Source organism: Xenopus laevis, chromosome 2L (assembly GCF_017654675.1).
Source record: "Xenopus laevis strain J_2021 chromosome 2L, Xenopus_laevis_v10.1, whole genome shotgun sequence".
Taxonomy (NCBI): domain Eukaryota; kingdom Metazoa; phylum Chordata; class Amphibia; order Anura; family Pipidae; genus Xenopus; species Xenopus laevis.
In genome coordinates this window covers 96,553,504-96,575,904 of record NC_054373.1, presented here as the reverse complement: position 1 = coordinate 96,575,904, position 22,401 = coordinate 96,553,504, and the positions used below count along the sequence as shown (strand labels likewise).

Genomic DNA, 22,401 nt, shown 5'->3' with positions numbered 1-22,401 from the left:
CATGGTACATTTCTGTTCAGTGAGTTTGTAATTGATCCTCAGCATTCAGCTCAGATTCAAAAGCAACAGAAATGACCCATGTGGCCCCCCCTCAAGTCTCTGATTGGTTACTGCCTGGTAGCCAGGGTAACCAGTCAGTGTAAACCAAGAGAGCTGAAAAGCAGGAAGTAGTTTCTGACTGACATGTTATATATAAAATCACTCCAGCCTTTATACATTGCATTTTTGGCTAACTAACTATATTAGTAACATTTTTTATTTTGCACAGCCTGTCTATTTACCCAGTTTTTATTTTTACACTGAACAATTCCTTTAAAGATGAGCCACTGCTTCAAAGGGCTTGCCCCCACCCTGACTCCAATCTACTTCCTGTCCTTGGATGTGGCCCATTACATTATGCCTCTGTCCAATTTGCTTCCAAAGATATCATTAAGTTGTGCAAATAGGTTTTCCCAGGGGGCTATATGAGTGCTGGGGTTAATTTCTGTAGTAGTATGTATATCAAGCCTGACCCATGTGCATCCAATAAAAAGGGATGAGCTGCATTTTTCTTTGTTGTTTTATATATATATATATATATATATATATATATATATATATATATATATATATATATATATATATATATAAGTGAATAAAGTACCCCCTCTTGTAAAATATAAGGATATTATAAGTTACCGAGGAGTTTCATGAGTTTCAAGGCCGAGTGTTTTTATACAGGTCATGGAACTCCGAGGTAACTTCTAATATCCTCATATTTTACAACAGGGGGTACTTTATTTATTATAATACACAAATTTTTGTCATGTGACAGAAATGACATCACTACTCACCGTTTATAACTGATGACATCACTACTCACCGTTTATAAGGATATAATTTACAGGATATTCATGGCTTTTGTGTATTATATATATATATATATATATATATATATATATATATATATATATATATATATAATTTTTTTTAAATATATATTTTTTTCAATTCTTAATCACTGTTGATAATTTGAGGCAGTATATAAACACGTGAACTTAACAGGAAAGAATGGGAAAACAAGCTTGCATCCCCTGAGTGTTTACTAAACAAACTGTATCCTTTTACTTTGAGGCTCTGCCTGCGAAAGTGTTCTATTTATGTTTGCATGGCACATAGAACTTGGTTTTTAACTTTAAATCAAGGCTCCAGAAGTAAAAATAACATCTTCACGTGCATACACTTTTATCAGAATTAGTAGTAGGTAAAAGATCTTTTATCAGGAAAAATGAATACCCTGAAAGCTCTGAGTTATGGGAAGACCAACTCCCATAGACTCTATTTTAAGCAAATCAAATTTTTAAAAATGATTTCCTTTCTTTTCTCTGTAATAATAAAACAGTGTGTATTGGTAGCAACACAATCCTGTTGGATTTATGTAATGCTTAAAGGTTTTTTTAGAAAACATAAAAGAATGGTGGTCCAAATTGTGGAAATGAAGCATAAAGAGGGCATACATAACCAAAGGGTAATAATAGCTTGCCCATTATTTCTAAGGGATACAAAACACTTCTTCCTTTATAAAGTAACACAATATAAATAATGCCTGCAGTGTCGTACTGGGACTCCAGGGGCCCACCATAAAACCTTACACCAGGGGCCCAGTACTAATATTCTTCATCTCCTCAATCAACCTCTATTCTCCTAGTCTGCTCTCTTTATACTATAATCAATTATTCCATCTATTTAGCCTCTGAAAATAGGAATTGACCATGAAATAGGCCAAAAGTTTAGCAGCATGAGGTCCCACTGACACCTGGGCCCACCGGGAGTTTTCCTGGTATCCCAGTGGGCCAGTCCGACACTGAATGCCTGTTAATCTGTTGACCCTCAGCATTAGTTTGTATATGTATTTACGTTGTAAATGCTGTTGTCAGCTGTATGATGCTTGGTGACCACAAGATGGTGCCCATAATTCTTAAATCCGTTCCATTCCACAACAGTGCCAGGAAACCCTTTGTCTATAGTTACCTTTGGCATCAACTATGCATGGTGAAATATGGATCCACTGAATAGAGCTGCTCTGTCTATTGGCAGAGTTAGTGTAATTGTTAGGTATGAGAGGCAGAACAATCCAGGACCTTGTGGGACTCAGTAGAGACAAACATATTAACTTGTTTCACTATTGTTGTTTAGTGTTGACCCTAAAAGAACCTTGGGTCATAACGCTGACAAGTCAGGCATTCTGTATTCCAAGTCGAAAAGCAGACACAATGCTCTTGATTCTATCCTAGTTTCCCTCCACGCTATATTTAACAATGTTGCTATTTATTTTTTAATCTGCCATGAAACCATTTTGAAGGCTGTTTATTATCGTCAAAATTATCTTAAGATTTCCTGTTTTTTTACGCATTCTTATGGGCAGTAGTTCTTTCCCACTTTATCCATTGTAAAACCATTTGGAGGGCTGTTATTGTCAAAATTAGCTTATGATTTCCGGTCCTCTGTTTTTAGTTGTTAGGGGGAATTGTTCATATAGTTAGTGGTGTCTTATTTCCTGCAACTAGATCTCATACATCAGTCTGAGCTTCAAATTCATCAGAATTCTTTGCTTAACATTATATATATATATATATATATATATATATATATATATATATATATATATATAGAGTTATGCAGTCTCTTTGTCATTTACATTCCTCCCCCCCCCTCTTTTTTCCTGGTCAATTGTATATTGTATTTTATTGGGAACTTGCCAGGTGCTATCCCAGAGTGTAAGTCTGTGTGATCCTCAGATCTGCACTTGATCACTCCATTTAAGGCTTCTGGAAGGTTGGCGCACTATGATAGGATAAACAGCAAGCATCTATTGCTAAATGTGCATACTGTGCTTACATAGAAGGGCACAGGCTATAGGAAATAAAGAGGAGGATGGATCTTTCTGGGACATCCAAGTGTTTCCTAAAAGATTCACTGAGACAATGGGGCAAATTCACTAAAGGGCGATCGATTCTCGTCACTTCTAAAATTCGTTACCACTACTCAAATTCACTAAAATGAGAAGTTACATATTGGGTGCCGAACGCTGGTGACTTTTCACTAGCGTTACTTTCGTCAGTTCAAGCGTTTCATGGTTAAATGACGATATGGATCGCTTCTGCCTAGCGAAACTTCCTTAGTCCTCTTACACTTGGGTCAATTTGAATAGGGCAGGTACATTAAAGTCGTATGGACGTCTTTATAAGAGATGTTGGTGCAAATGAAGTGGCCACTTTATATTAAAAATGTCCAAGGAACCCGAATAAAGACAAAAGAGATCCTCTAAGGTCCTACACATGAACCCACCCTATAAAGAATGTTCCATGCCCCTCAAATGTTTAGGGAAAATGTTAACACAAAAATGTTTAATAGTTAGGACTTTTGCAGGCAATCTGCTTAAAAAAAGGACAAGTCGGCAGCATTTTTACAACTTTAATGCATTTCCGGCATACAGGATATGATGTAACTGACATAAGATTGAGGAGTATGTAGTTTCATTTTAGCAGTTCGCCTAGTCTGGGGTGGCGAAGGAAACTCTGACGAAAGAGGTAACGTTTAGTAAAATTCGAATCTTGGTGAATTTGCGGAGTTACGCCCGTTCGATAGAGGGAAAAGTCGCCTAGCCTAGAGTGTGAACAAACGATAGGGACAGTCTGCTTCGCTAGCGAATTGTCGCCTACACCTGTTAGTAAATTGGCAATGTCCCTGTGGATTTGATTTCTGGCAAAATGTTGCTAGCGTTAGCCACTTTGCCCTTTAGTGAATCTGCCCCAATGTCTCTCCTAATGCCTCTCCTTATGGGCCTCACTCAGCTGCATATCCATGTGGCATTTTGTGCAGCTCTGGATCAGCAGCCAAACTATTCCTATGGGTAAATAGTTCTAGAGCCACTTGGTTTACTTTTTTATTTAACTTCTTGTAAACGTTTAAAAATAATCTTTCTTATCTCTTACACAACAAAAAACATCTATTTTATTATTTGGAACCTTATGGTTTAGCCCATTTGCAATTTGCACAAATTAAAAGCTAGCTGTGAATATGTTTTGTTACTCATTTTTTTTTATGTGTAGCTCATAGCCTAAGTTTGCGTAGTTCTAGGTAGGTAGTTCCAAGTAGAGAAATAACATCATTAAATAATCTCTGAACAAAATAGCATAAACCCTTTCTAACACAATCCCTTATTTCCCATACATGTTAGCACATTTTTCATTGTGCCCTCGTGCTTACAACAGAGGCTTCTTTTGGAACTTCACTGAATGTTCAAGTTAAGCATTAACAAGAACTGTTACTGTTGCTGTAGAGTCCAGGCATGGGTCAAGTTATTTGTTTGTACTTCTGTGTCGTTGCTGGATCTGCTGACTCCAGATCTTGGTGCCTGTTTGGATGATCGGCTGTGATTTTGTAATATGCTTTGCAACTTTGGCTTTCTCCTAATGCTCTGGACTTAATCTTTTCTTATTAACAAAGTTAATTTTTCTGAGAATGCTGCTAAATATTCTCCTTTTTACTTTATTGCTATGTAGGTTTTATTGTTGATCACAAGCATCAATCATTTTAGTACAATATATAAATGTATGTATTTCTTAAACGGCATATAGAATAAATCTCAAACAATGTACTTGAGGAGGTTTCTGCTTTTTAGCACATTTTGTGGTGTATGTTTGTGTCATAACCAGCATTTTAAAGGTAAATGGCACTGCTAACAAAAAAGAAACATCTTGTGATTGTCCATCAGATGATGTTAGATTGGACTACCAAACTGACCCAAAATTGTAAAAAAGTTTTTTTTTATCGGATTTGTGTTTGGTCTGTCTAAAACATCTCTATGGTGTTGCAAATAAATTTCTATTAAAGTAGCACAGAAAACACATGTCGTAGAATTAGTAAAGTTGTTGTGCATTATTAAATCTTATCAACTTTAATCCAAATCACATTTGTAAACAGCAATCTAATATGATCTAACCTACTCATATTCAAAACAAACATCCTTTATTAAAGAACTAAACCCTAAAAATGAATGGCTAAAATGCCATATTTTATATACTGAACTTACTGCACCAACCTAAAGTTTCAGCCTGTCAATAGCAGCAATGATCCAGGACTTCAAACTTGTCACAGGGGGTCACCATCTTGGAAAGTGTCTGTGACACTCACATGCTCAGTGGACTCTGAGCAGCTGTTGAAAAGCTAAGCTTACTGGTTGTCACGAATTATTAAGCAGAAAATAAGGTTTGTCTGTAATATAAGCTGATGCTACAAGGCTGATTATTACATTCTTATGCTAGTTGCACTGGCTTCTAAGCTGATATGTAGTACTTATCTGTATCTATTATTAATCAGCCTTATATTGTGACATTTAATTCTATGTATACTGTATAATGTGAGTTGGTCCCTAAGCTCAGTAAGTGACAGCAGCACAGAGCATGTTGAGGGAATCAGCAAAAAAGAAGATGGGGAACTACTTTCCCATCTTTGGAGACACAGATCTTCTCTGCTAAAGCGCTGTGGTTACCCTGGGCTGGTACAGAAGCCCAAAACATAATGTACAACATTTCTAGCTTCTTTAGTTAAGCTTTAGTTCTCATTTAAACAGGGTTTTCAGCTTACAGTTCAGTTCAGTTCATTAGAAACAAAGACTTTTTCCAACTATTTTCTATATGTTACCAATTTTCTAATATTAAAGTGTAAAGTTTTATTTTGTCTTTCTAAAACAGCTTTGGGATGGGGAGTGGGGTTGCTGACTCTGTAAACTGTTCTAAATTGATACATTCAGTTGATACATTTCTTATCTTTGGTCCTGCTGAGCAGAATGATATAACTGATACAATAGTTGCTAATACTCCAGAGATGCTGCTGAAAAATGTATCAAATAAATGTTGCAAAATTGTAAGTTTATATTCTGCGCCTGAAATAACTGAGCTGCTAGACTGAAACTTTCAATTTAGATTTTTGAAAAACTGTAAAAAAATGGAGAAAAAAAATGGAAAGCAATTCAAAAAAGTCTTTGCTTCTGGTGAAAAATCATGAAAAAAGTCTTCAGGGGAATGTAATATAGGTAGCTAATGGAAACATTGTTCGCAATGTGAATTAATGTTCACATTGTGAACAGTTTTGCCTTTACAAACGTTTTGTGATTCCTTTGCCCCTTACATGACAGTAGGATAGTGATAGCGAGTAGTGATAGCGAATTTTACAGTTTGTGCAGTATATGTAATAAAACTTCTTACTGAAAAAGTTCTTATGTTTGCTCCAAAAGTTTATGCCACCTTTAAGTATGTCTTAAAAGTTGATTCGCAATGCAGTAAAAACCGAATGAAGAATATTGCATTGCGACATGTGAATTTTTCTTCTTATTTGTGCACAAATTAGTTCTCTTTGCAAATTATATTACATTTACCCCTTATTTCTGGTGAACAGAACAAAAACAATTAAACTGAAAAATGAGTTTGGAAGGTGAAAAACCCCTTTAATGATTTATCAGAGACAAAGTCACACCAGTCTACTTCTAGAAGTACTGTATGTGTCTGTGGCCTACTATGGAAGCAGCCAAGTAGCCAGAATTGAAAAACACTTTGAAATACAATTAGGTTTTATAGTGTCTTTATAAAGTATTCAACCCCCTTGGAAGTTTTCATGTTTTATTGTCACGTTTTTCATTTTTTTTTTTTATTTAATTTAAATCCCTTTGTAGAGATCTGTTTCCACTTTGACATGAAAGATTATATTTCTGTTGATTAGTGGTCAAAAAAACTATTTAAATCCACTGTGATTCAGTGTTCTGTGGCAATGAAACATGGCACCTTTCATATGGTTGAATACATATACTGTAATTCTCCAAATCAGTGTACAAGGCATTTAGATACAGATCTGTGAATATAATTCGAATAATACAGAGTCATTCCTTCCCTAAGAACAATTTTATTTTGGCTTAAAAAGGGTCAAATACAGTAGGGACAGGTTCCAGGCAGTTTTTACGAGCTATGGTTTTCCTAGTTTTTGATGCTACACCATATTAAAACTCACCCCTGATTCATATACAGCAGTTTTCATGTGATCCAAATTAAGAAAGATGGAAAACTATCTGCTCCTCAGAGCTCTCCCTTTCACCAGGGACATGCTAAAAGAATTCTGAAGTTTAAATGTAAATAGGCTGGATTTATAGCTTAGGGAAAACAAATATTTAGAATCTAAAGCATGATTTAATTTCAGAGTGCTAACATTTTGCTGGTTTCTGAAAGACATACCCTGTGTATTTCAAAACATTCCCAAACAAAACTGAGTTTATAATAAAAAAAACAGTAAAAAAAATGAAAAAAATGTTTTTCAAACCTAATTAACTGTTACTACAATGTCTTAATCGTATCTCTTGTTGAACTGAAAGAAATATAAGCATTGGTTGATGAATGTTTATAGGTTAAAAGATCTTTGTTTAGAGTATTTGTTTGTTTGACTTGTTTCAATCGAATGCATTGACTTTGGAAATATTTCACTCCTGCTTTTTAAAAACTTCTCTCCCTTAGGCTGCTATCCTTGTCCTGGGCCAAACATGAATCCTGTAGCGCTTGGGAGTCGTTGGCTTGCTTACTCTGAAAATAAGGTAAGGGCTGATTAAGTAAAATTGTTTAATTGCTAGGAATCCTTTAGGATTCCCTATTTCAAGTTTTGTAAATCTCCCCTAGTATCTTGCATATTAACTTTTGTGGCCGAGGATTCTGGATGCGAGTGTGACATTTCTTGACAGATTTTAATAGCAAACTATGCTTTTAAGATATGTAAAAAATCTTAAAATTTTTTTCAACATACGGTGGAAAGTAGTGTTATTTTTATACCCTCTCCTGGTTAGAGTAACAGGAACAAGGTAGAATGTTAGTAGCTGGAAGTCTAGTAGCTGGAAGTCTAGTAGCTGAGGCAGCAATGAGCGGTGGTGGTGCTTGGGTCTGCAGGTATGGATGGTGGGGTGCCGGACTGTGTAGTATTCCCTTGGGCAGCAATACTACTGACAGGCAGAATACACACAGGCAGAGTATGGCAAACACAAGCAGAGTAGGGCATGTAGAATATGGCATACACAGGCAGAGCAGGGAATGTAGGGTAGAGCAGGCACAGGCAGAGCAGGGTAGGAGAAAGGAAAACAATACACACAGGCAGAGTATGGCAAACACAAGCAGAGTAGGGCATGTAGAATATGGCATACACAGGCAGAGCAGGGAATGTAGGGTAGAGCAGGCACAGGCAGAGCAGGGTAGGAGAAAGGAAAACCTTTGAGGACCACTCAAAGATGAACAGTACATACTGCATGAGGATGCAGGTCTTTACAGGTGTGAACAATGCAGGGTTTTACAGATTTTACACCCTCAATCTGAGATGTGAACAATGCAGGGGCCAGTTGATCTCAGTTCTGATCAGTTCTTTGAAGCTAACACAAAGGTAATCAAAGCTGCTAGACTTTAATGCAGGGATCCCCAACCTTTTCAACCCGTGAGCAACATTCAGAAGTAAAAGGAGATGGAGAGCAACATTAGCATGAAAAATTTTATTGGGGTGCAAAATAAGTGCTGTGATTGGCCATTTGGTAGCTCCTATGTGGATTGTCAACCTACATTGAGGATCTGTTTGGCTGTACAACTGGTTTTATACAACCAAAACTTGCTTCCAAGCCAGGAATTCAAAAATAAGCGTCTGCTTTGAGGCCACTGGGAGCAACATCCAAGGGGTTGGAGAGCAACATGTTGCTCACGAGCTACTGGTTGGGGATCACTGCTTTAATGGAATGCCACACAAGGTGGGCGGAGGCAGCCAATTGGACAGCAGTGGTTTAGACAATAGTGGTCACTCGGAATGCTGGGTCCATTTGTCTCTCTGATCCTTTTTGGAATGGATAGAGATGAGTTACCGATCGTGCACTCAGGCTAATGAACACTTTAATCGAGAGTGCTGGCCTTCTGGTGGTTTGTGGTATATATATATATATATATATATATATATATATATATATATATATATATATATATATATATATATATATATATATATATATACTACAAACCACCATATATATATAAATATATAGAATGCAGCTCATCCCTTTTTATTGGGTGCACGCAGGTTCGGGTTTCCATTCCTTACAGTTGAAACCGACAGTTTAAACCTCTAAGATAGCTACAAAATTTCTCCAGTTAAGTTAATGTTAATGGCTGCAGAGCATGGACAGCCTGATTCAAATCATCCCATAGATTTTCGATGATATTCAAGTTGGGGGACTGTGACGGCCATTCCAGAATATTGTACTTCTCCCTCTGCATAAATGCCTTTGTAGATTTCAAAGTGTGTTTAGGGTCATTGTCTTGTTGGAATATCCAACCCCTGCATAACTTCAACTTTGTGACTGATGCTTGAACATTATCCTGAAGAATTTGTTGATATTGGGTTGAATTGATCCGACTCTCGACTTTAGCAGGCCCCAGTCCCTGAACTAGCCACACAGCCCCACAGCATGATGGAACCTCCACCAAATTCGACAGAAGGTGGCCAATTGCAAGTTGTGCTTCTGTTTGACTTTCCTCTGAAGAGTGACAGCATGGGATCCTCAAAGCAACTCTCAAAAGATCTGAAAACAAATATTGTTCAGTTTCATGGTTTAGGGCAGTGGTCCCCAACCAGTAGCTCGTGAGCAACATGTTGCTCTCCAACCCCTTGGATGTTGCTCCCAGTGGTCTTAAAGCAAGAGCTTATTTTTGTATTCCTGGCTTTCTGGCAAGTTTTGGTTGTGTAAAAACCAGGTGTACAGAGCCTCAATGTAGGTTGACAATCCACATAGGGGCTACCAAATGGCCAATCCCAGCACTTATTTGGCACCCCAAGAACATTTTTCACACTAGTGTTGCTCCCCAACTCCTTCTACTTCTGAATGTTGCTCACGGGTTCAAAAGGTTGGGGATCCCTGGTTTAGGGGAAGGTTACAAAAAGCTATCTCAGAGGTTTAAACTGTCTGTTTCAACTGTAAGGAATGTAATCGGAAATGGAAGCCTACAGGCACAGTTGCTGTAAAACCTGGGTCTGGCAGGCCAAGAAAAATACAGGAGTGGCATATGTGGAGGATTGTGAGAAATGTGACAACCCAAAGATCACCTCCAAAGACCTGCAAGAACATCTTTCTGCAGATGGTGTATCTGTACATAGTTCTACAACTCAGCACAATTTGCACAAAGAACATCTGTATGGCAGGGTGATGAGAAAGAAGCCCTTTCTGCACTCACGCCACAAACAGAGTCGCTTGTATGTAAAAGCTCATTTAGACAAGCCACAGTCATTTTGGAGACAAAAATGTAGTTATTTGGTAATAACAAAAAGAGCTTTGCATGGCGGAAGAAGAACACTGCATTCCAAGAAAAACACCTACAGTCAAATTTGGTGGAGTTTCCATCATGCTGTGGGGCTGTCTGGCTAGTTCAGGGACTGGGGCCCTTCTTAAAGTCGAGGATCGGATGAATTCAACCCATTATCAACAAATTCTTCAGGATAATGTTCAATGTTGATGTGTATGCCCAAATGTATGCACCTGCCTAATTTTGTTATGATGCATATTGCATATTTTCTGTTGATCCAATACATTTTGTCACTGCTGAAATACTACTGTTTCCATAAGGCATGTTCTATATTAAAAGGAAGCTGCTACTTTGAAAGCTCAGCCAATGATAGACAAAACACCAAAGAATTAAGAGGGGTTCCCAAACTTTTTCATATGACTGTACACACACACACACACACACATATATATATATATATATATATATATATATATATATCTCAGTAAATGGACTCGCACTCCATAATGAAGTGAATAAATGTGTCTTTATTCTTTAGTGCATATCCGACGTTTCGGCCCACATTAGGGCCTTTTTCAAGGATCCATTCACTTGATTATGGAGTGCGAGTCCATTTACTGATATGTTCAACAAAGTTGACTAACGCACCCGCATTTGCTTCAGTCCGGTAAGAGTGCATACGCTGAATACAAGATGTCTGTAACAACCCAAGTAATCCACATACAAAGAAATCAAAACAAACAAGTCCATAAATTAAGTTAAGTGTAATAAAGTGGAATGACATATGGAATAAGTATTGAACCCATGAAGAAAGGAGGTGCAAAAAAGCATGGCAGCCAAGAAACCTGCTGAAATCTGTCAGTAGTTAGAAAGCAATACTGCCCCCTATCAGTTGGTTTAGTCCTAATTGGTGGCCTATTAAAAGATTTCTCATTACCAAGCTATCACACAATAAGCTTCTCATGATTGGTAAAAGCAAAGCTCACTCAAGATCTTTTGTTTTTATTGTTGCAAAACATACTGATGACTGGTTACAGATGTATTTCTGAATGTTCCAATGAGCACTGTTGGGGCCATAATCAGGAAGTGGAGAGAACATGATTTCACCCTAAACCGGCCAGGTTCAGATGCTCCTCACAAGATTGTGACAGAGGAGTCAAAAGAATAATCAGAAGAGTTGTCCAAGAGCCAAGGATCACTAGTGGAGAGCTTGTGAAAGACCTTGAATTAGCAGTTGCAATTGTTTCAAAGAAAACAATAAGTATGCACTCAACTGACATGGCCTCTATGCATGCTCACAGCACAAGACTCCACTGCTGAAGGAAAAAGCATGTTGAAAGCTCTTTTAAAGTTTGCTGCACAACGTTTGGACAAGCCAATGAAATTCTGAAATATAGAGAATATAGTGTGGACAGATGAGACCAAAACTGGACTCTTTGGATGTCATTGCACACACCATGTTTGTAGGAGAAATGGCACTGCACATCACCCCAAAAATACCATACCAACAGTGAAGTTTGGAGGTAGGAACATCATATTCTTGATAAGAATCTGCTGCCATCTACCAGGAAGCTGAAGATGAAACAAGGGTGGACATTTCAGCTAGACAATGATCCCAAACACACAGCCAAGGAAACTAAAAAGTTAGTTTCAGAGAAAAAAAATAAAACTGCTAGAATGGCCCAGTCAATCACCCGACTTGAATCCAATTGAAAAGCTATAGAAGGAACTGAAGATCAGAGTTCATAGAAGAGGCCCCCGGAACCTTCAAGATTTTAAGACTGTTTGTGTGGAAGAATGGGTCAAAATCACACCTGAGTAATGCATGCGACTAGTTTCTCCATACTGGAGGCATTTTGAAGCTGTCATTACCTACAAAGGTAAATTAAATAAATTTCATTAAGCGTGTTCAATACTTATTCCCTGTATCATTCCACTTTATGACACATAACTGAATTTATGGACTAATTGTTTAGATTTATTTGTATGTGTGGATTACTTGAATTGTTACCAACATCTGGTGTAAATTTCATGTCAATAGCCCCATTAGAAATAGCTTTACTGAGAAAAAACATTGACGTTGATTCCCTGCTGTATATAAAGGAGACTGCAATCAAGATTTCAGTATTTTAAATTGGAAATACTACAGTTTTAACATTGTGCTACTTGTTTATGGAGTAAGTACTAGTAGCACGGTTCACGCAGATTAATTTTTCCATCGCTGTCTCATAGTGTCTTTGGTGCTGCTTATAGCTGCACTTTACAGGACCTCTTGCATGAATTAATACAGTGCTGTCCAACTTCTGTGGTACAGAGGGCTGGAATTTTTTGGCCTACTTGGTGGGGGGGGGCCGGTAATGGAAGCCAATGTTGACCACTCCCTATTTTTATACCACCCCCATGTTACGACAATAACTTCTAAGACCATGTCCGCATTAATGGGAGTAGAACAATAACAAACCAAATGGTTGGTGCTCACTGCAGGGATATTACTCATAACTTATATGTGAATGTCATGTTAAAACATACCCTTAACAATGGTCCATTTTGTCCTAACATGTGTTACTTGGGGACTAGTTGCACATTTTTGATTGAAGTTGAGCCAGGAGCCATTTGTGTGGGAGGTTTTCTTGCCCAGACTGTAATGCTTCCTGTGTTACTCAGTCTGCCTGAAGTGCATCCCAGATTTTCTCCCTATCATTCATTTATGTTTTGGCCCATAATGCAGATTCCATTCTTTCTTAACTCCATTTGACCAATAGCGTGAAATTTGTTTCACTGCCACAGTTGTATACATGTTTGTTCACATCTGTAATTTATTTCTCTTAAGGGATGGAGACATTCAAGAAGAACGAATATAAATGTTGTTTTTGACATCATAAACATATCATCTCGCAGACTTGGTGGTATGAAGGGACTCAAATGCAGGGTACAGGAAAAACATGCACCCCCCATCACTTTACTGTACTGTAAATGAGTATAGTTTGGAGTATGAGCTTGAAAGCGGAAACCTCAAGTTTAATACTCAGAAAAAACCTTTCATTTATTACCATGAGCATTAGAAGGTAATGGTCTAAAAATAATTCCAGTTGGAAGAATTTATAGTTTGAAGCAAAGCCACTGAAAATGCTTCCAGAAACTCACATGTTTCAACACTTTTTGCAAAAAAAATGAGAGCAATAGTTCAAGAAACTATAATAAAAAACCCATTCCTTTCATGTAACAGCATTTGGTGTGTGTTTGTTTTACATAACAAAATATTACATTAGTTTATTATCATAAAATACATGACTGATATGATTAAATTTCATTGCGTTTAAAGAGACCTTATGAACTCATATAAACAGGTTAAGTGGTTATGGATTCTTTACATTAATAACGAACACAAATATGTAGATACAACTAGTGTCACACAAGGAACAAAACATATTAATGGGGAACATATATAATATATATATTGTAGGTATAGGATTAGTTATAAGATCAGTTATCCAGAAAGCTCAGAGTTTGTAATAATAAAACAGTCCAGGTATAGGATCCGTTATCTGGAAACCCATTATCCAGAAAGATCCTAATTCCGGAAAAGCTGTCTCTCGTAGACTCTATTTTATCCAAATAATCCAAATTTTTAAAAATTATTTCCTTTTTCTCTGTAATAATAAAACAGTACCTTGTACTTGATCCCGACTTACATATAATTAATCCTTACTGGAAGCAAACTATTGGGTTTGTTTAATGCTTACATGATTTTCTAGTAGATTTAAGGCAGGGAGATTTAAATTATGGAAATACCCCTTATTTGGAAAAAGGCAGAGTCCCAAGCATTATTCTGGATAATAGGACCATACCTTTATCTTGTACTTGATCATAACTAAGATATAAGGGCCTGAATTTTTCTGACCTACATGGTGCAGGGCTGATAATAGAAGCCAGTATTGGCCACTCCCTGTTTTTAAACCTCACCCACTTAAACCACACCCATGTCACCACAAGATCACATCCACATTAATGGTGGTAACACACCCAAAATCAAATGGTTGGTGCTCACTGTAGGGATATCACTCATAAGTGAAAAAAATGGTCTAATCCTCCCCTGTGGATAACACAACCCCCCACCCCCGGCACATGATTAAACACTTTTTGGGGCCCCTAGCAATCATTTTCAAATGGTAACAAACCCACAGAAAAAATACCAGGCTTATGTTCCACAGGAAGAGCAGGGCACATACAGGCAGAGTATGACACACACAGGGGGTATACATCATGCAAAGTATGACTGTAAGGAGATCTTACCCTGGTGGTATAGTGGGGGGGGGCGGCTGGGACGCCCGCCGCGTCTATCTGTTCTGGTAGCGCTGGTCTAGGGTGCGTGCGCGCACCTCTTCCTGGATTTTGTGCGCATGCGCGCTGACGTCATGACATGACAGTCATAGGGAAGGCAGAGTATGACATACACAGGGAGCATAGGGAAGGCAGAGTATGGCACTCACAGGGAGCATAGGTCATGCAAAGTATGGTACACACAGGGAGCATAGGTCATGCTGAGTATGGTACACACAGGGAGCATAAGGAAGGCAGAGTATGGCACACACATGGAGCATAGGTCATGCAGAGTATAGCACACACAGGGAGCATAGGGAAGGCAGAACAGAGCAGGAGACAGGGAAACATCAGGACAACTCTAAGATGTACTCAGGGCCGGAACTAGGGGTAGGCAGAGTAGGCAAGTGCCTAATGCGCAAAGCTGGGAGGGCGCCAGGCACCTACCTCCTCTGTGCCTACCCCAAGTCCGGTTCCCTTCTCTTGCCGACTTTTCTCGCAAATTTGCGCACTCGAGCGCAAATGCGCGCATGCGAGCGCAAAAAGGCAGGCGCCGCGAGTGCCGGGCCTGCCCAGCATGGCCCGGCACTGGATGTACTACATACAGTGACACATTGCTGGTGCCCCTTCAGCAGTTTGTATGAGTGTGAACAGGTGAACAATGTGGCCAGTTTCATTCTAAGGTGTGAACAGTAGGGTGTGAACAATAGATGTGTTACAAATGGGAACAATACAGTCTGAATTTGAGGTTTAAACAATGCAGGGGCCAATAAATCTCTGTAGTGATATATATATATATATATATATATATATATATATATATATATATATATATATATATATATATATATGATGCACAAGTTGAAATAAAAACCTTTTTTTCTTCACGCAACATTGGAATGCAGGTCCCTATTTAATTATTATTATTATATATATATATATATATATATATATATATATATATATATATATATATATATATATATATATATATATATATATATATATATATATATATATAGATATATATAGATATATATAGTTCAATGAATGAAAGTACTCACAGTTCATTCCATTTGTTCAATGGGAAAAAGATTTTATTCCACACTCACATCTACGCGTTTCAACCCACACAGGGTCATCACATCAAACATATATGCGTGCGTGCGTGCGTGCGTGCGTGCGTGCGTGCGTGCGTGCGTGCGTGCGTGCGTGTGTGTGTGTGTGTGTGTGTGTGTGCGAAAGTTCCAACAGGCGCCCTTACCAACCCTATTTTAGCTGAAGCAAGGTGAGCATGCAGACCCTGTAGGTGAGCATCGCTCACTTTTCTGTGTTGGTGGATATGGGCTTGCAAACGATTGTTGGTGATAGCTAGTAGTAATTGGATTTGACATAATGAGATGTTGCTTAAACAGCTATTTCCCTTATGCCCTTTCCTTTCTCAAAATATTTTGTTCCAGAGGAAACATAGCATAATCTACATTAGCTTAATTTAATGGCAAGCGATTTCTCTGTAAAATCTACCCGTAAATCAAATATTTAATGTTGCATAGACCAAACTAAAATCTTTGATTATATTTATTTAAATTTATTTGTGGTAATGCTGCCAGACCAAATCTCCCGCGTTTGTACTGTTTGTGATTTCTTAATGTTTCCATGTTTAGCTGTAAAGAGAGGAAAAAAAATATCGTTCAAGTAACAGTCTGTGTGGCACCCAGAAGATTATTCACTTGGGATAAGTGTCTCAATTAAGCATTTTGTTTCTGTTAGTGGAAGGAAGTATACTCTGTATTATATAAACACTTGCTTACACACAAACTTGTGCATTTATTAAGGTAAACAAATGTTTTGTTGAAATTATTTTGGTATTCTTGCATCTAGCAAAATAATTGCTAAAATTATTTTGGTATTCTTGCATTAGTGCAGTTTTAAATGTTTTTATATGTTTTTTAACGCCACATCAGGTTAAATGAATTCTATATTTAATAATGTCAAGTTAGTTAAGCTAGCACAAAATGTTACAAAATTGTAATGACCAAAAATTCGGATAATCAAATGTAAGAATTCATATTTCAAATGTTGCACATTTAAAAGTACACATGTCGGCAGCCATGGTAGCCATTAGGGTGTAAAGGTGGTACAAATGTAATGTGTCCTATTATGGATGGGGCTGTAGAAACCAGTTTTCAGTGTCATTGAGTATGTCACGTTTTACAGTTGCTCTGAATCCTAGATGGAAAAGTTGGTTTCTGTTCATAGTGTAGTGCTGTAGCAAAGTTGTTTAAAAAAAAAAAATAAAAAAAATAATAAGATTATACCTTTAAAGCACAGAGGTTATAATTTGCAATTTGAGGCCTCTCTGGTTCCTGTGTGGTCCAAAACACATGATCTGAGAAACACTTGATTACACGTTGCTTACTACATTTGCTAAGATTTGAAAAGTAGCCAAGAATGATCCATTGGCTTTAATCATCAAATACTTGTGATATCTGATCCTTAACTGATTTAATACTGCTCCATTTGGTAAAATGCATGGATTGTTGGAGAAGCACAATAACTGCTATGTAAGGGTGGCAAATAAACTTGTACATGTTCCAATCAGGTTTTCACTCTTATCTGCTAAGAAGCATTCCTATCTGAAATAATTGTTCAAAAATGGTTAGTGAGGGGCCCAACACCTGGACCTCCAGTCAGCTAATTTGTTCTGCACCTATAAAATGGTTGCTGCTTGTGTAGGCAGATGAATGCAAACTATTCTTGTGATGAATCCGGGAACTTATGTGTGTATTCAACTTTATTTTATATATATCGTACACAGGCAAGGTTCTTTCCTGTGTTAGCAAAGCTTTCATTACATCCAAATGCTACAGTGGCTGTAGAAGTGTAAACTGATATACTTTGGGGTATGCTGCATGTTTTAAACTATCTTAGGTGTGGTAATCTGGCATTTTTAGGGAATAATGTACTTTCTATATCATTTTAAGTGACCATATAAAGGCACAAAGGGCTGATTGAACTCCAAGGTGACTTATTACATGGTCATATTTTACAACATGGGGTATATTATTTATTATAATACACAAATTTCAGTAAGTCATGCGACACAAATGTACTCAGTCCATGACAACAGAAACACCACAGATGAAAACACCAAGTGCCTCATTTAGAACAACTTCATAGCAGCAAATGTTTTGAGGAAATCACTCCCCCTTGCCCATCACGAGGAAGTGATACAAAATTACACATATGCCATTTCCCACAGCAAAAAAAGCAAAACAAAACAGTGTACTTCACCAAATGCTTTGTAAATCAGGCTTCTGCTTCATCTCTTGATGTATACACGGAATTTAAATGGAAAGGGCATCCATCCTAAGAACCTTTTATTTACAGGCCTGAAGTTATACAGCAGATTTACAAGTTCTTAATAAAGAAGATAGTGCCTTCTAATCACCAAAACTATAAAAGACAGTGGCGTAAATAAGGCCCCTTGCAGACCCTGAAATGCAGGGGGGCTGTAAGTCCTGAAGGGCCCCCCTGCATATCAGGATCTGCAGGGGGCCTTGTTTACGCCACTGTCTATTATAGTTTTGGTGATTAGAAGGCACTAGCTTCTTTATTAAGAACTTGTAAATCTGCTGTATAACTGCCACCGGGGTCTGAGGGAACCTAAATCGCTGCCTACTGAGCCCGCCTCTGCGCTGCACCTGCTGCAGCTTCCACATACTACCGCGTGACGTGTACTGGAAAGTGATGTCATGAGGCAGTGATGCCCGGAGTTAGGAAGTATGTTTGGTGCAGCAGCAGCTCTCAGAAGTCACTCTCTTACTAAGGAGGTCTGGGAGGACAAATAAAACACAGGGTGGAACTGCACAAAGGGGTATGGAAGGGAAGGGTAGAAAGAGTGAGGTGATTGAAGGGAATGGATGGGAGGAAAAACGGAAGAGAAGGGAGGGAAGTGAAGGTCTGGATAGGGAGACAGAGTGATTTACACTCCTGATCTGGTGCAGTTAGTTTAGAGGCAACAGCAGTTAGACACTTTGTGCAGGCTTCTGCTGAGCTGACTCAACGCTAGGAGTAGGCATCATGCAAACCTGGTCCTGTGACTACAGGGCAATTTTTCTTAGTGAAAACTGTGGTGGACACTAGTATAACCTGACTGACCTGTAATTTGAACATTTTTTTTAATGGTCTGACCTCATGGCAATTTTGGGGCAGGGGTACTGTGGTTATAACTTATTAGGATTGCTAAATTTAGGCCAATGATCCAGTGTCATAAGACTAAGGGGCCCATTTACTAACAATGTAATTTAGATTTTTTTCACTTATCTCTATAAATTCTGGGTTTTCTCATTTTTTTTAAATGCTCTAAAAATGTATTAAGTGTAAAAGCCACAAAAACCACTAATACAAAACTTTGCCAGGTAAAAGATGTTGAGGTCCTATAGAAGTCAATGGGAGCTACTTTGATCCTATTGGACTGCTTTAAGTTAATTCGGACTTTTAGAGGTTTTCAATTTTTTTTCTCTAGGAATCAAAAATCTCTAAAACCATGAAAATCCAATCTTTGTTAAATAGGTCCCTAATATAATTGGTTGCTGCACCAAATGTTCCTTGCCGGGGGGCCATGAAAGTTCCTCTGCAGGGGAGCCCCACAAACTCAAATCACAAATTCTGCTCTCCATCCCTATTACTGCTTTTGTATTGCTCATACACATACTTGTGTACTTTAATAATTCTTCTTTTAGGTTCTGAATGGCACCAAGTACTGTTCGTTTTTAAATTCAATGTTGCTTTACCTTTACCTTACCATTTTTATTTAACTTTTTTTTGGCTTGAACATTTAACTGTTCAGCTTCTATTGGTTTGGTAACATAAAATGTTTATAAGATTTGTTTTTTTAGCCTTAAGCCTCACCCCAATGCAGAGGACCATCTTGTTTGATTTTGGTGTTTCTTTGCTGAGACCAATCACTTTCATTGTATCTTACAAAGCCTGATTATGTTTTTTTATCAGAGAAGGGCCAGACGGGCAATCTGTGAATTCTGGTAAATGCCAGAGGGGATGCCATAGTCACTATTTATTGGGCCTGTGGAGGACAGTTTGGGCCTCTGTGTAATTGAAATGTTTCTCAGCCCACACCTGCACTAGAGTTTCCTTTCGGACCCTGCCCTGTTCCATGCATGGCAATATGGAAATGTTACTTTTAAAAATGTAAATAAAATAGATGCTTCAGTTTCCAGCATAGATACATTTTTTTATTGTACATTGCTTCTGGAGATATTCTAACTTCTTGTATGCAAGATAATTATCAATATTTAATGGGTTCCAGATAAACTGTAATTGATTTCTCTCACATAACACAGTTGTTTTTAACATCATCTTGTAAAGAGAATAATGCAACAAAGTCTTTTACAAAAATTATTTGCTCATGAGTATTGTTTTTTTCTTACAGCTCATTCGGTGCCATCAGTCTCGAGGTGGAGCATGTGGGGACAATATACAGTCCTATACTGCCACAGTTATTAATGCTGCCAAAGTAAGTATTTTATGGTCAACACACTGGAGACAATTCTAACAAGTACAATTCATTGTTTATAATATGGCTAGACTAATGTGCATTACACACACTTTATGCAACACTATATGATAGCAACACGCTGCTTTCAGTAAAGTGGAATTTCCTGTGATGTTTCACAGTTATTTTACAAAACTATATGCCGTTCTATGTCATGTACACAAGAAATCAGTTATATTATCTGCTTTCCTCCACCAAAAGTTAAAATGAATGCCTAGGATATCGCCTTCTTTTTAAACTTCATTAGCAAAATGAGCTGACACATATAACGAAATGCTCTTTTTACAAGCAAACTGATATCTTCCATTTCAGCTCTTTAAAGGTTACTTTTCTTTTGATATGGGATTATTTTAAGCAAGAACAATATCCATATCACTTTCAGGAACTTCATAGTAACCATCAACATGGTCTATGTTAGACTTTCCCATATGGTGTTAAAGAACTTTTTTTATTGAACAGTTCTGTCTAAACCCGTGTACTGCACAGATGGCAGCAATTTCTGCTTTAATTGTGTTTCGAGATAAGGAGAGTCATTTTTAACGTTCAAAAAAGTATTCTTCCTTAGACATCTGGGAGCCAAAGTGAACCTCAACTGTTTTATAGCTTACTATTAAATAGAGAAAAAGTTACTCATGAAAGTATTAATTTTGACTAGTATACTGAATAACATAACCTACACTAAAAATTAGTTTTCTGTAACATTTTTATTAAAAATAAAATAATTTTTATACTACTGTTTAATATTAGTGTAAATGATAAGAAAAACATCAAGAAGTATTTCAAAATATAATATAAGGGTGACTATAGCAAAATGGTGAATATTCTATAATGACCCTGTCAAAGCCCTGATGTCAGTCCCCAAGATTTGGGGTCTTTGGCACCCGGGTCTCAAACCATATTTGGTGACTTCACTTTTTATCCAATTGTGGATTGATTTCCTCTCCTGTAATGTCTGACCCAGGGAATCAGCAAGCATCCAGATAATATTACATCTGTAGTTAGTGCAGTAATTGATGATTGCATGCTAGTGTCATCCAATGATCTTGAACAACCTGCAGCTAATTTAACCGGAAGAATGGACAAAAAACACTCCTGTACAGTGTTCAAAGCTTGTTTATATTTAACCCAAATTAATTAAAGGGAATGTTTGTCAAAATGATAGGACTTTGGAAAAGAAACACTTTTCCAATTATAACCACTTAGCAAATGTTTACATGCTGCTACAGTACTAGCCTAATATTGTCTATTATGAGAAAGACCAAGGCGCTTGGTATTTCCATCTGTAAAAGGAGGTCATCGACCCCCTCTATTCCATTAATGCAGAGATCAGCAGTAAGTATGAAGCTTCTCCGATGACCACAGCAGTTTTAAGCATACATTCCATACGACACATTTGCATATGGCAACCAATTGGATTAATGCTATGCAAGTAAGTTCAAACATGCCCTTAAAGCAGAACTAAAACTTAACTAAAGAAATAGGATAGAAATGTTGTATGTTATGTGTTGGGTTTCTTTACCAGCCCATGGTAACCACAGCAGGGAAGATCTGTACCAGTGAATAGGCCCTTGTAGTTCCCCAACTTCTTTTCTGCTCTGTGCTGCGGTCAGTTTCTGAGCTTAGAGACCAACTCTAAATATACAGTACTCAAAGAATATAAATGTCACAATATAAGGCTAATTAGTAATCAGTACAGATAATTATTACATGGCAGCACATAAACCAGTGCAACTAGCATCAACATTTAATAAACAACCTTATAGTAGCTTGTATTACAGGCCAACCTCATTTTCTGCTTGATAATTTGCAACAAACCCTATCCGTAGCTACTCAACAGCTGCTCAAAGCACACCGAGGATGTGAGTGTCGCAGACACTTTCCAAGATGGTGACCCCCTGTGACAAGTTTGACCCTCTGACACTGTCTTCCTGAGTTGTTTCAGTAACGCTGGGCTGGGGTATATTTTTTAAGTTTATTCAGACTGCTTGTGTGTTAAATATATTTTTACATATAGGGCAATATATTTGCAAATTGTTATAAAGAAGTTTTTTCTACGCTTACTGGTTTTGAAGGCATTTTGCACATGAGACACAGTGTCATTATTCTTTGACATTCAGTTCAGGGCTATATAAACATATGAATGAAGCAAGCTTTACACTT

At 37.6% G+C, this 22,401-nt stretch overlaps 1 protein-coding gene across 7 annotated transcripts in view; it reads left to right on the top strand.

The window, feature by feature from the left end:
• bcas3.L (breast carcinoma amplified sequence 3 L homeolog) overlaps nt 1–22,401 on the top strand; it is a 603,015-nt gene that overhangs the window by 91,384 nt on the left and 489,230 nt on the right. For all 7 annotated transcript variants that reach the window (XM_041582224.1, XM_041582225.1, XM_041582223.1 and 4 more), the window contains 2 exons: nt 7,542–7,618; nt 20,119–20,202. In XM_041582224.1, the coding sequence (XP_041438158.1) occupies nt 7,542–7,618; nt 20,119–20,202 (161 nt within the window). The remainder of the gene's footprint in view (nt 1–7,541; nt 7,619–20,118; nt 20,203–22,401) is intronic.